The following is a 15306-nucleotide window of genomic DNA, read 5'->3' on the forward strand; positions in this document are numbered from 1 at the left end:
AGTGAGAACAAACCAAGTTTCTCCAACCTCTCCTCATAGCTAATGCCCTCCATACCAGGCGAATCTTTTCTGTACCCTCTCCAAAGCCTCCACATCCTTCTGGCAGTGTGGCGACCAGAATTGAACACTATATTCCAAGTGCAGCCTAACTAAGGTTCTATAAAGCTGCAACATGACTTGCCAATTTTTAAACTCAATGCCTCGGCCGATGAAGGCAAGCATGCCGTATGCCTTCTTGACTACCTTCTCCACCTGCGTTGCTACTTTCAGTGATCTGTGTACCTGTACACCCAGATCCCTCTGCCTGTCAATACTCTTAAGGGTTCTGGCATTTACTCTATATTTCCCATCTGTATTAGACCTTCCAAAATGTTGTGTGAAGTGTAAGAATAGTGCAGGAAGGCCTTCCCTCTTCGAGGCTGGCAGTTAGACTGGGATTAATGTCCTGAACACTACTGCAAACAAAATCAGCAGAGAGTCATCAGGGACAGTGGTTAGCATTACTGCCTCACAGCACCAGGGACCCAAGTTCGATTCCAGCCTCGGGTCACTGTCTGTGTGGAGTTTGCATGTTCTCCCTGTGTCTGCGTGAGTTTCTTCCGGGTGCTCCGGTTTCCTCCCACAGTCCAAAGATGTGTAGGTTAGTTGGATTGGCCATCTTAAATTTCCCCTTAGTGTCCAAAGATGTGTCAGTTAGATGGATTAGCCATGGTAAATATGTGGGGTTACAGGGGTAGGGTGGGACATAGGGCCTGGGTAAGGTACTCTGTCAGAGAGTTGGTGCAGACTCGATGAACCGAATGGCCTCTTCTGCACTGTAGGGATTCTATGAAGCTTCTGTGAAGGATGTTTAAAAATATTATGCAAGATTTTCCTTATCGTTAAATGTTCTATTATAAAAATATTGGAGACACGATACAGGGTCGTTAGACTGACAGTTAAGTACTGTCCAGTCTCATAAGAATTAACATAGGAGTGGCTAGGTCAAGCTTCTGCCTATTACAAAATCCGCCCAATTTGACTTCAAAAGGAATGAGAATCAGGCAGGTGGAAGCTAATCTCAACCCTCAGATGAGAGCAAACTAACTCCACAATTCTTCAAAGTAACTCAAACCTATCAGAACATGTTCGCAAGGCCCAGTCCAGCTCCAATAGGGGCGGCACGATGGCATGGTGGTTGGCACTGCTGCCTCATAGCGCCAGGGACCCAGGTTAGATTCTTGGCTTGGGTCACTGTCTGTGCAGATTCTGCACGTTCTCCCCGTGTCTGTGTGGGTTTCCTCCGGGTGCTCCAATTTCCTCCCACAGTACAGAAGATGTGTTGGTTAGGTGCATTGACCATGCTAAATTCTCCCTCAGTGTACCCGAACAGGAGTGTGGCGACTAGGGGATTTTCACAGTAACTTCGTTGCAGTGTTAATGCAAGCCTACTTGTGTCAATAATAAATAAACTTAAAGCCTCTAATTGCCTTTCAGAAGGTGAGATTAATTCTTTAATGAAACCTCATATGCCTTGAAGTATCAAGATATATTCTCAGTGATTTACAACATAGTGATGAAGAGACTGTGCTTCAGATAGGCCAACCTTTGCGGGGGTGGGGAATGGGGGAGAGAATCCAAACTCCACACACTCACCTGAGGCCAGAATTGAACTCGGGTCCCTGGCACTGTGAGCCAGCAGGGCTAAGGCGGCACGGTGGCACAGGGGTTAGCACTGCTGCCTCACAACGCCAGGGACCCGGGTTCGATTCCCGGCTTGGGTGACTGTGTGGAGTCTGCACGTTCTTCCCGTATCTGCGTTGGTTTCCTCCGGGTGCTCCAGTTTCCTTCCACAGTCTGAAAGATGTGCTGGTTAGGTGCATTGGCCATGCTAAATTCTCCCAGTGTACCCGAACAGGCAGCGGAGCGTGGCGACTAGGGGATTTTCACAGTGACTTAATTGCAGCGTTAATGTAAGCCTGCTTGTGACACTAGTAAATAAACTTTATAAATAAACGTAAGCCACTCCCAAATCCAGAATGCTTCATCTCTGGAATATGTTGAGGCAAATTCCATTTGCAAATCAGAATCTAAAATCAAGACACTATCGACCCCCAACAGAAAAATCCCATCCACACCCAAAGCCAGTGTCAATGTAGCCCTGCATTAAGACATGCGGGACTGATAAAGCAGTTTAGCATCACCTCTGCTACACATCAGTTCATTGAGTTCGAGTAACCAGATCCTACTCACCCTTCCATTAACACATCCTGAATGGAAGTTGGATTGGGGACTTTTTTGATTAACTTGTATGAGGACCATAGATTCTTTTCCACGGGATTTCCTGCAGGGTTCCTGCAGAGTAAGAACACTTGTTAAATAAACCATTCCAGGCATGGGCTGTGTGTCATCGTCACTGTTTGCCAAAACGACCTGTCAAGTTTGTTCAAGATGTGGAGATGCCGGCGTTGGACTGGGGTAAACACAGTAAGAAGTTTAACAACACCAGGTTAAAGTCCAACAGGTTTATTTGGTAGCAAAAGCCACACAAGCTTTCGAGGCTCTGGAAGTTTGTTCAATCCAGGATCCAACTTGATGGGATTTAACAACATGACTGATGCTTGGTTACCAAAGCTACAAACTCAGGAAAAGCGCGACATTCTGCTCGAGTCTGGCCTTCGAAGATCAATATTGCCACTTGAGAGGGAGGCGGTGAGGGGGACGGGAAGATTTGGGGGTCCAATTTCCATCTTCCTGCTCCCCAGTTTCTGCAGCCTCGCCTCTTAACTCAATTTTCGAATGCACCAATGTCAGTCACACTTCGCTGACCTCTCTCCAAAGCCTCGGAGTCAACAATGCCCAGTACCATACCCAATCCTATCAAGGGGGGTCGAACCAATGATCTGTAAAAACTCTATCATCCCCTGTCATTTGTGCATGGTATCTAGAGTTTGCAAAACCCAAGATCCTTCATATTCCTTTTATTATTGCCATACTGTATCAAAGATTTGGAATCATAGAATCCTTACAGTGCAGAAGGAGGCCATTCAGCCCATCAAGTCGACACTGGCTATAATTGCACCAACAAGCCCACCCAGGCCCTGCGCCATAACTCCACGTATTTACCCCACTAATGTCCCTGACAATAAGGGACAATTTAGTTTGGCCAATCCACCTAACCTGCACATCTCTGGAATGTGGGAGGAAACCGGAGCACCCGGAGGAAACCCACACAGACACGGGGAGAACATGCAAACTCCACATAGACAGTGACCCAAGGCTCGAATTGAACCTGGGTCCCTGGCGCTGTGAGACAGCAGTGCTCTAGCGAGTTTCGTACGATCCTGCCAATGGAGAATGCCTCTCTCCGAGCCTCGCCCACCCCCGGAGCCGGGGTGGGTGTGCCAGTAAAATTCCAGGCAAAATGTCCACAGTATTTGAGATGCACCAAGACAAAGCACTGCAGAAATGGAAAGCTTTCTCCGGCCTTCTCTAAATAATCAGATTGATTGACTCCAACTTGGGATCCAATCAGCAAAATGTGGGGGAATGGAGGTGGGGGTTGGGGCGGGGAGGTGGGGCCTGCACTAATACAGCTCCATTCATAACCTCAGGATGTCCATTTGCTCTAGAGGCAATTCAATGTTTTGGGGGAGGTGGTGGCTCAGTGGTATCATCGCTGGACTAGTAATCCAGAGACCCAGGGTAATGTTCTGGGGACCCGGGTTCGAATCCCACCACGGTAGATGACGAAATTTGAATTCAAAAGAAAAATCTGGACTTCAGAATCGAATGATGACCATGAAACTATTGTTGATTGTCGGAAAAACCCATCTGGTTCACTAATGTCCTTATGGGAAGGAAATCTGCCGTCCTTAACCGGTCTGGCCTACATGTGACTCCAGAGCCACAGCAATGTGGTTGACTCTTAAATGCCCTCAAGGATGGGCAGCAAATGCTGGTCCAGCCAGTGACGACCACATCCCATGAACAAATTTTTTAAAAATCTCAGTCAAACTCATAATGTTTGTACATGAAAGACCCCAGAAATATCGATGAGTTAAATTCCAAGTCCATCTGTTTAAGTGATGTCAGTTGAGTTGAAAAAGTTTAGGCTGGGACATCAAGACTCCCTTCAAGACAAAAGGGATCTTTTATAATCCACCTCAGAGATCAGATGGGACCTCGGTCTCACGTCTTATGGGCGGCACAATGGCACAGTTGTTGGTGCTGCTGCCTCACAGCGCCACGGACCCCAGGTTCAATTCCGGCCTCGGGTCACTGTCTGTTTGGAGTTTGCACGCTCTCCCCGTGTCTGCGTGGGTTTCCTCCGGGTGCTCCAATTTACTCCCACAGTCCAAAGATGTGCAGGTTAGGTGGATTGGCCATGGTAAATTGCGCCATAATGTCAGGGGGACTAGCAGGGTAAATATATGGGGTTAGTGGGATAGGGCCTGAGCAGATTGTGGCTGGTGCAGACTCAATGGGCCGAATGGCCTCCTCTGTACTGTAGGGATTCTATGATTTGGAAGGCATTGGGAGAGAAGCAGGTTACACTCTTACCTTGAGTAACCCAGTTGGTTGCATGTTATCTCAGCAAGCTTGGGTCTCCAGCTGTCATAGCACACGCTCTTCCAAGTCTGGGTTTTCAAATCTTTCACTAATAGGATGGAGTTGAGTCCGTATATTCGCACTGAAAGGGGACACAATAGGTTGTCACTGCCCCATCGGACAAACAGTAGCGTCAATCACACACAAGAGGATTCTTTACTTACCTGGGAATTGGTTACGGAATGTGATGTTCACCACACAGTCCAGTTCATCTTCATTTCCCGAACAGTCTGAGACTCCGTTACACAGCGAATCGCGAGGAATGAACTTAAAAGATTTGGAACAGAAGTAATAGTACGTGTCGATAGCGACCTTCACTGCAAAGGGAGAGAATGGTGCTGGTTAAACATCTCTACAGTGCAGGAGGAGGCCATTTGGCCCATCAAGAATATGCACCAACTCAGCATATTCCACTATCTCTGTAACCCTGCACATTTTACCATGGTTAATCCACTTAACCTGAACTTCTTTGGACACTAAGGGACAATTTAGCACGGCCAATCCACCTACCTGCACATCCTTGGACTGTGGGAGGAAACCGGAGCACCCGGAGGAAACCCACGCAGACACGGGGAGAACGTGCAGACTCCACACAGACAGTGACCCGAGGCTGGAATTGAACCCGGGTCCCTGATGCTGTGAGGCAGCAGTGCTAACCACTGTGTCACCGTGCTGCCCGAGTTCACATCCCACCTGGAATGAGGGGCTTGTCCTACGAGGAAACATTGGAAAGGTAGGCCAGTATCCATTGGAGGTTAGAAGAATGAAAGGTGATCATATTGAAACATTAAAAAAAAAGGCTAAGGGGGCTTGACTGGCTGAATGCCGGGAGAATGTTTCCCCTGGTGGAGGAGACCAGAATGGGGGCACTGGGGGGGGGGGGGGGGCAGTTGTAAAATAAGGGGTCTCCTATTTAAGACGGAGAAGGGGAGAATTTTTCCTCAGTTGTTACATGTCTGTGGAATTCTCTTCCTTAGAGAACACTGGAGGCACGGTCACAGAATATAGTTACAACCGAGTTGGATAGATTGACAAGGGAGCCAAAGAGTATGGGGGATATGAAGGAAATCAAGGCCACATCAGGTCAGCTATGATCTTACTGCAGGCTTGATGGGCTGAATGGCCTATTCCCTGGTCCTAATTCCTATGTTCATTTGTTAAGTAATGGTTCACCATCCCACATAATAATCTCCAGTGGGACATTCTGGGAGACTTTGTAGAAGAGGCCCAAACTGGGAAGTATCCGAGCTTCAAGCCCTTTATAAGCCCTTGTCTTAGCTGACCTCTGACAAGGACACAAGAACCATAGAATCCCTACAGTGCAGAAGCAGGCCGTACCCGCTCATTAGGTCTGCACTGACCACAATCCCACCTAGGCCCTATCCTCTTAACTCCACATATTTACCCTAGCTAGTCCCCCTGACATTATGGGGCAAATTACTACGCCAATCAACCTAACCCGCACATCTTTGGACTGAGAGAGGAAACTGGAGCACCTGGAGGAAACCCACACAGACACGAGGAGAACATGCAGAGCCCACACAGACAGTGATACGGAATTGAACCCCGGATCCCTGGCGCTGGGAGGCAGCAGCACTAACCACTGTGCCACCGTGCCGAGCAACACCAGAAATTGATTCAGAACAATGGGAAAGGTTAACCAGGATTCCTTCCCCCGGTTACTGCCTGGTGATTACTGCCAAAAACTGTGTACCGACGGATAGCGGGGACAGTACAAGACAGGGAAAACCTTTCACCAGGATTTGGGAGCAGTTTCTTACTGGTCTTATGATCTGACTTGTTCTTCAGATTTTGCTCATTTCAGACAAACAGCAGCAGTAAACAAGATGGTATTTCCCCAAATCCTGGGATTAAACACACCATCACTTCACACCAGCATTACTGACAGCCTCCCATACAAGGAGATGATGACAACTCCTGCCTCAGTTCAAAAAACAGACAATCCCATCATCCATACTAATCTCCAGACTCAAATCAGTTTCCCTCGATTGTAGAAAATTAAGAGGTGATGGAAGGAATTGATACATCAATGGAGTCAAGGTTTGGATGAATGGGATTCAACTCTCATGGACGGAATGGTGACACAGTGGTTTGCATTGCTGCCTCGCAGCACCAGGGATCCAGGTTCAATTCCGGCTTCATTCACTGCCTGTGCGGAGTCTGCACATTCTCCCAGTGTCCACGTGGGCTTCCTCCGGGTGCACCGGTTTCCTCCCGCAGTCTGAAAAATGTGCTGGTTAGATGCACTGGCCACGCTAAATTGACCCTAGAGTTAGGGGATTAGCGGGGTAAATGTGTGGGAATAGGGCCTGGGTGGGATTGCGGTCGGTACAGACTCGATGGGCCGAATGGTCTCCTTCTGTACTGTAGGGATTTTATGATGATTCAACTAATTGACAGAAGTTAGGGTTAGGGTTAGGATGAATGGCCTCTTTCTGTTCCAATGTTCCAGTAACAGGATCTATTCCCATTTGACTTGGGACCCCTGGTGCGAGAAGGGGTGAGAATATATAGATATATTTTTTTTAATCCACAATTGGCACCAATCATGATCATTACCCTGAAATAAAAACAGAAAATGCAGGATAAACAGAATGGTAGAAGGGTCGTACGGACTCAAAACGTTAACTGTGTTTCTGGCAGACCTGCTGACTGAGTATATCCAACATTTCCTGTTTTTATTTCAGATTTCCAGCATCTGCAGTATTTTGCTTTTATCTGATCGTTACCCCATTGGGGAGTGTGCCTCTGTGTCAGTGAGTGATGTGAGGAGGGGGGGGGCGGGGGGCGGAATTAGATCAGGAAGCTGTGATGCCACAAAGACGATTATCCGCTGGACGCTTGTTGACTCACACTTATGGGGGAGAGGTGCTGGAACACAGCCCAGCATTTCATACAGCGGGTTGGAGAAAATGAAGAGTGTAGCAAGGAGGAATATTTTATACTAACTTCTTGAATGAGAAAAGCAACTTACCAAAATAAATGACGATTGCAAGAATTGCTAGAACTACGAGGACCGTCAATACGGTTATAATGATCTTTTTCTTTGACGTCTTGCTTCTTGAACTGGTAGCCATTTCTGGAGATTAGAAAAGATTGTTTATTTAGGTGCAAGTCACAAATGCCCTGAAATTCTTCTGAATAGGAGAATGAGTGTCTCGCAGGAAAGGGAGATCAGATGAAAGAAGAGGAAAAAAAAAACCCTTGTATTTATATAGCGCCTGATACAACCTCAGAACATCCCAAAGTGCTCTGCAGCCAATGAAGTGCTTTTGAAGTGTAGTCGTTGTTGAAATGAAGGATCATAGCAGCCAATTTGTGCACAGAAATCTCCCACGTCCAATAATACAACAACCAGTCCATCCATTTTAGTGACGCCACTTGAGTGATAAATACTAACCAGGATATCAGGGAGATTCTGCTCATTGCATCATGCAATCCTTTACATCTACCCGTGATATGGGGGTAGGGCCTGGGTGGGATTGTGGTCGGTGCAGACTCGATGGGCCGAATGGCCTCTTTCTGTACTGTAGGGTTTCTATGATTCTATGATGATAGAGGGAGCCTTGGTCGCTCATCTCATCTGAAAGACTGCACCCCCTCAGTACCGCACCAGGAATGTCAGCCGAGATCTTGTTAAGTTTCTGGAGTGAGACTTGAGCCCACAACAATATGATTTAGAGGCACGAGTTCCAGGAGTGACAGCTCAGATTATAGACCCTGGTGTGCTTAAGTGATGTCTAAGTGACTCACTCGCGACTCCAGCAAGCTCTTGGGACAACCTTATTTCAGAAAAAAGGTAAAAAAAACTCTCATTGGGATATCCGAGTTAGGACAGAATGGAAATCGTAACAAGAGGAATGGCATGCAGCAACATCACATGCTCCTGGGATAATGGGAGCAGGTCTCTAATTACAGAGGTTGACATGCCCTCTTGCTGTTTTATTCTCCACCCACAGACTTTTCCAAACGTTCTCCCCTTCCTAAACTGACGGTGACATCCGAGCTCCGCTCTCAAATACCTTCCCACTCTGCAGTTCCTTTTTACTGTCAATGTCTGTTTTGCTCCTGTTACAATACACCTTACAAATCATTCCCAGCAGCAATGCAGGCTGACAACGCCCTAAAAAGACAAATAGCACGACGGTTATTTCTAGACGGGAGAAATTTAAAGCAGAAAAGGTTGTGCTAAATTTGCATAGAACCTTGGCCAGACCAGGCTGAGATTAACTGTATCTTTACCCAGGGAGTGGGAAGAACGTGGAACTCGCTGCTACATGGAGTAATTGAGGCAAATAGCATAGCTGGATAAACACAAAGGAAGAAAGAAATAGGCAGAAACATACATAGAAAATAGTTGAGTCTGCTCTGCCATTCATTTTGATCATGGCTGATCATCAAATTCAATATCCTGATCCCCCCTTCCTCCCATATCCCTTGATCCCTTTAGCCCCAAGAGCTAAATCTAATTCCTTCTTTAAATCACACAACATTTTGGCCTCAATTACCTTCCATGGTAATGAAGTCACCATAGAAGGTAGTTGACTCACCATTCACCGCCCTCTAGGTGAAGACATTTCTCCTCACCGCAGTCCTTATAGGTTTAACCCTTATCCTCAAACTATGACCCCTAGTTCTGGACTCCCCCACCATCGGGAACATTCTTTCTGAATCTATCCCGTCTAACCCTGTTAGAATTTTATAAGAGTAGAAAGGTATGTAGAGGTGAAATAGGGATGGGAGGAAACTCGACTGCAGCAGAAGCATCGACACGGATCCAGTGGATTTAGTAGCCTCTTTCTGTGTGGCACGTTCTACTTGTCCACCTATGCCCTCTTCCTTTTCCCTCTGCCCTTCTCAATCCCAGCAGCAATGGGCCCATCAGGCTCATAGATTGTCTGATCACTCATTCCATCACTTTCTACAGAAGTCCCACTTCTAATCAGGAATCTATCCAGGTTCATTCTGCAGAAGCCTCAACTTCCTCACCAAATCCAAGAGTATGAAACAACTTCCCCCAATGAAGGGTAAAGCAAGGTGGGCCTTTGGGCCCAAACAAACCTTCCCATAAGCACACGGGCGTAACAAGAAAGTTTGACTATACGTTAAAGAGTGAGTTTTTAAACCTGGATCCGCTGGACTCGAAGATCTGAAGCCAACAAACTCATCCGTCTCCTCTCTTGATGTCACGCTTTCCCGTGCCTGAAAAATGGTATGCAAGAGGGTACAGTCAAATACTTTCCAGTGTCAGCTGGGACACACAAAAAAACCTGACTCGGGAAATGCCCGGAATTGGCCAAGTGTGTCAACGCCAACATCGGGTACAGCTCAAAATAGGAAGATTAAAGCAATATACTGCGGATGTTGGAGATCGGAAATAAAGACAGAAAATGCTGGAGAAACTCAGCAGGTCAGGCAGCATCTGTGGAGAGAGGCAGAGTTAACATTTCCAGTCCGCTATGACTCTTCTGAGAGAAAAGAGTGCTGGTCGGGTGAGATGAAGCAGACTGGGAGGAGGTTTGTGTAGAGGATAGAGACTGGCGTGGACCAACTGCTTCAGGACAAATATCCAACGTGGTTCATCAGTCTCAATAGGTCAACACATGTATGCCCTGTTTGTGAACTCAACTTTCCACTCACCTGATGAAGGAGCGCCGCTCTGAAAGCTCACGCTACCAAATAAACCTGTTGGACTTTAACCTGGTGTTGTGAGACTTCTTACCAGGTCAACACATTCACTGACCCCCATGAGTTCCTTTAGTACCAGAAGTCTGATGATCGCTACAAATTGTTAAGCTTCTGCCTGCCAGAAACGATGGCTATAAACATATCTTCCATGAGCTGCGTCATCTCATTTAAAATCCTTAACATCACATTCACGTCACGAGGAGCGAGTGCAAGGGTTCTGGAGATCCAGTAAGATCCCAAGGACCATGGGTGGGATTTTACGGCCTCACTCGACCCAAGACCGGAAAATCCCACCCGAGGTCAACGGACTTTCCCATTGTCCACCCCTCGCCCGCTCCAATTCCCGTGGCGGGCAGGGTGGAGGAATTCCGACACATATGCTCAAATTCCACAATCAGAAAAATTAATAACTCTCATTTGTGGACCAATGGAAAACGTGGCTGTGGAAAGGCACAGGATGACATGGTGGCACAGTGGTTAGCACTGCTGCCTCACAGCACCAGGGACCTGGGTTCAAATCCGGTCTCGGGTGACTGTGTGGAGTTTGCGCATTCTCCCCATGTCTGTGTGGGTTTCCTATGGGTGCTCTGGTTTCCTCCTACAGTCATGATGTGGAGATGCCGGCGTTGGACTGGGGTAAGCACAGTAAGAAGTCTCACAACACCAGGTTAAGCACAGTGTTTGCACTGTTTGAGAACAGATAACCACTCCATCTGACGAAGGGGCAGCCCTCCGAAAGCTTATGGTATTTGCTACCAAATAAACCTGTTGGACTTTAACCTGGTGTTGTGAGACTTCTTACTGTGCTTCCTCCTACAGTCCACAGGTTAAGTATATTGGCCACGCTAAATTGCCCCTTAGTGTCTCAAGATGTGTAGGTTATGGGGATTAGCTGGATAAACGGTTGATTAAAAGTTCAACTGGGGGGTAGGAAAACTCATCAAACCTTCCATGGTCTGGCCCATTGTCGTAAAAACCCATCTGGTTCACCAATGCCCTTTAGGGAAGGAAATCTGCCGTTCTTATCCGGTCTGGCCTACATGTGACTCCAGACCCAGTACAAGTGGTTGACTCTTAACTGCCCATTGCACTAAAATGATCAAAGTGGTTTGCTAGGCCAAGGGCAATTAGGGATGGGGAACTAATGCAGGCCTTACCAGCAACATCTATATCCCAAGAATGAATTGGAAAAGAAAACCTCTGGAAGAGGGGTCCTGGCAAATCCTCTAAGAATGTTCTAACAGAGCATGTCTCTGTAACTGGCCAATGAACGTTCACTAGTTTGCAGTTAGTGTGGTCTCCAGTTCCCTTTGATCAAAGGCACCCAGGTCATGATATTAACACACTCCCCGAGAGGTAAGCCAGCTTATGAGGAGCTATGAAACACATTTTCAAATGCAACCCAGGAGGTCACTGCAGACTGATTCCACCCTTGCCCCAGTCCAGTGGCCCCATGAAGCCCAGGTTCCCTTTCCCCACCAGAGGTTGAGAAAGATCCCGTGGCACTATTCCACCATGAGCTGACAGCTTTGCTTATTATTTCACCTGCAACAAAGACACACCAAGAATAATTAACTGGATATGGCCACATGCCAAGCAGCTGACTGGCTTGTTCTCTTTTACCTCTCTGTGTCCCTGTCTCCAAGTGACAAGGTCAGGAATAGGACATTAGGAGTGAGAGTGACCATTATTCCGCAGGCATCTTTATTGCCCAGCAACTTGTCCCTCCGCCCCTCCATTTAATTATTTTCCTGTCATGATCCTTCCCCTTCCAACACCTCGAACAATTACACCAATCAGATTCAGTTATTCAAATTGTTGCTCAATCCAGAAAATGCCCTTTGTTCCATCAAGGTTTCAAATTTCCAGCATCTGCAGTGTTTTGCTTGCCTCAAGTTTCCTTCCTCTACTCCTATCCTTATCACTTCCTGCACAGTGATGACTGTATCAGCGCTGCTTCCTGTTTTTGCCCCAATCTGAAAATTTCATCAACTTTATTTCCAATTTCCACACCGATCTCACCTTCACACGCTTCCCTTCATTCGCCATCTCGGTCTCCATTTCTGTAGGAGAGGCTAATTACCAGCATTCACTGTACGCTCTCTGACCGTACCTGCTCATGCCCGCTACCTGGAACATTCTGTTCCCTCCCTCCGGTTTCTCTGTCAAATCTGTTCCGATGATGCAACCCCCCATACATCTTCCTTTTTCCTCAACCAGCGATTCCCCCCTCACCATGGAGGAGGTGGTCCGTGATCACGCCTGTTCCATTCTCACTTCTTCTCTCCCAGAACTATGACAGGGTTCCCTCATCTTCCACTCCACCAGCCCCCACATCGCTACCTCCCCCCCACCCCCCCACATCTCCAGCAGGAGGCTGCCAACTGTTCCTTTTTATTTTCAACATCAATTTGTAACACCTGCAACGCTTCAACATCTATTCCTCACATCCAAGGACTGTTCCGCATAATTTTTTAATTCATATTTACTTACTAATGGATGTCAATTTTTATTTAGAATTTGTGTGAATTGAGATGCATGTTTTACCATTTTAGTAGTTAATAAACTTACTCTACCTTAACTAAGAAAGCCTGGTTAAATTGGCTCCTTTTAAAGCACAACTATTGGGTCTGGAAAAAGTTTCCGAGGGAAAGGGAATCTTGCTCAATTCAACCCCTTGTTGCTGCCAGCAGAGGGTGGGTTGAATAAAGACACAGAGCCAGTCACCCCTTCTTCTCTGGGTTTGTAGTAACTGGGGGATCCCAGCCAGACAGTGACAAATTGAGGCATCTTGTCTGGATCAACAACTTTTGGGGAACCTCACCTGGGGCAGGTTGTAACCCAAACCCAGGAGATGCGACACCTGCCCTTTTGCCTCCTCTCTCCTCAATGTCCAAAGTCCCAAACAGCACCCATGTGAAAGAGATTTGTGCGCTTCTTTCAATTTAGTTTACAGCGTTGACGGCTCACAATCTGGTCTCCTCTCCAGCGGGGAGACCAACTACAGACTTGGTGCCCGCTTTGTGGAACCTCCACTCAGTCCGCGTTACCCTGAGTCTCTGGTCAGCTGTCTGTCTCCATGTTGATCTCATTGCTGACATCTCAGTCCTTGGCCTGCTACAGTGTTCGAATCTCCTCTTTCAAATAGGTATGGGAGTAGGTACAGAGGAGATGTCAGGGGTAAGTTTTTCACTCAGAGGGTGGTGGGTGAGTGGAATCGGCTGCCGTCAGTGGTGGTGGAGGCAAACTCGATAGGGTCTTTTAAGAGACTTCTGGATGAGTACATGGGACTTAATAGGATTGAGGGTTATAGGTAAGCCTATATATAAGCCTAGGTAGGTAGGGACATGACCGGCTCAACTTTTTTCTATGTTCTATCTCCAGGCTCAACAAATCGTAATCTCTGCCCCCATTTTCTTTGAAGGTTTGGATTTTGCTCTCGTTTTTATTTTCGGAAAGTAGCTGTTCATCATTTCGCCGTGTACACGTCCTCTCCAGACTCATCTTTCATTTCTTTCCTTGTCCCATTCCCGCTCCCTTAGGTCTCACCTCGCCAACTTCCTTTATCATTTAACCCCTCCCATCTTACACTACCATGAGAACTTCCCCATTGATCATTATCCACTCCTCCCATTCCCACTTTTACTTACTTAAAAGCTATAACTTTTCCCAATTCTGATGAAAGGTCATTCACCTGGGATATTAAACTTTGTTTTTCTCTCTGTAGATGCCACCAGACCAGCTAAATATTTTAAGTTTTTATCTCAAAATTTCCATGCATTTCACCTGGGAATCTAAGTCTCTGCTCATTGCAATCCTGCTAAAGTCTCCCTCCTTCAGAATCATACAGTCCCTATAGAGCAGAAGGAGGCCATTCGACCCTCCGAGTCTACACTCTCCAAAGGTGGATCCTACCCCAGGTCTTTTCCCGTAACCCTACGCACTTACCCCACCAATTCCCCTAACCTACACTTGTTGGGACAATAAGGGACAATTTAGCATGGCCAATCCACCTAACCTGCACATCTTTGGACTGTGGGAGGAAACCGGAGCACCCGGAGGAAACCCACGCCAACACGGGGAGAACATGCAGACTCTGCACAGACAGTGACCCGAGGCCAGAATTGAACCCACGTCCCTGGTGCTGTGAGGCAGCAGTGTAACCATCATGCCACCATGGGAGAGATTTTATTCCACTGTAAATCTCAAATTCTACTCTGAAACTCACATCTTGGTATTTTTCCCTCTGCTCACAGTTCCCGTCTTACCTGAGTGAGCAACAATTCAAAGACAGTGATATCAAATCAGTGGAAGCTGAGACCTTGGAGTTTCCCTGAGGAGCAGGTAGTGGGGTAAGTCGGAGAATGGAGTGAATGAGCCAAGGTTCCTACACCTCAAATCAGCAGCCCTTTTGGGTATAAATATATCAAAACACTAAGAATTAGGAGCAGGGGTAGGCCATTCAGCCCCTTGAGCATGCTCCTCCTTGCGATAAGATCATGGCTGATCTAATTGTGGCCTCAACTTCCACTTTTCAGCCTGCCCCCTCCCTCCCATAACCCTCAAGTCACTTGTCAATCAAAAATCTATTTAACTCCGCCTTGAATAGATTCAATGACCACCACTGCCCCCTGGCGAAGAGAATTCTATATCGACCCTCAAATAAATAACTTGGAGGCCCCTACATTTTTAAACCTTGTTCTCTAGTTCTAGATCCCCCCCTTCCCTAGGGAAAACATCCTCCCAGAATCCACGCCATAAAGTCCCCTCAGATCACCCCTCATTTATCTAAACTCCAGTGAGCATCAGCCCAACCTGTTCAACCTTTCCTCACAAGATAGCACCTTAAATCCCAGGAATCAGTCCAGCAAATCTTCTCCGAACAGTTTCTAATGTAATTATATCCTTTCTCAAGGAGAGAGGTGGAAACTGTAGTCCAGCTGCTGATACAACTTCCCTACTTTTATTCCGGACTCCCTTTTGCAAGCAACACTAACGCTCCAGTCA

The 15306-nt window shown here is 47.0% G+C and overlaps 1 protein-coding gene across 6 annotated transcripts in view; it reads right to left on the reverse strand.

Moving 5' to 3' along the window:
* The window catches only part of LOC144479953 (transmembrane protease serine 4-like), a 77058-nt gene that overhangs the window by 21153 nt on the left and 40599 nt on the right, over nt 1-15306 (reverse strand). For 4 of the 6 annotated variants that reach the window (XM_078199039.1, XM_078199038.1, XM_078199041.1 and 1 more), the window contains 5 exons: nt 9738-9813; nt 7586-7690; nt 4755-4907; nt 4543-4672; nt 2233-2334 (listed from right to left, as the gene is read on the reverse strand). In XM_078199039.1, the coding sequence (XP_078055165.1) occupies nt 2233-2334; nt 4543-4672; nt 4755-4907; nt 7586-7690; nt 9738-9813 (566 nt within the window). The remainder of the gene's footprint in view (nt 1-2232; nt 2335-4542; nt 4673-4754; nt 4908-7585; nt 7691-9737; nt 9814-15306) is intronic. The other 2 variants (XM_078199043.1, XM_078199040.1) reach the window with 1 other exon arrangement.

The sequence above is a fragment of the Mustelus asterias genome, chromosome 27, assembly GCF_964213995.1.
Source record: "Mustelus asterias chromosome 27, sMusAst1.hap1.1, whole genome shotgun sequence".
Taxonomy (NCBI): Eukaryota; Metazoa; Chordata; class Chondrichthyes; order Carcharhiniformes; family Triakidae; genus Mustelus; species Mustelus asterias.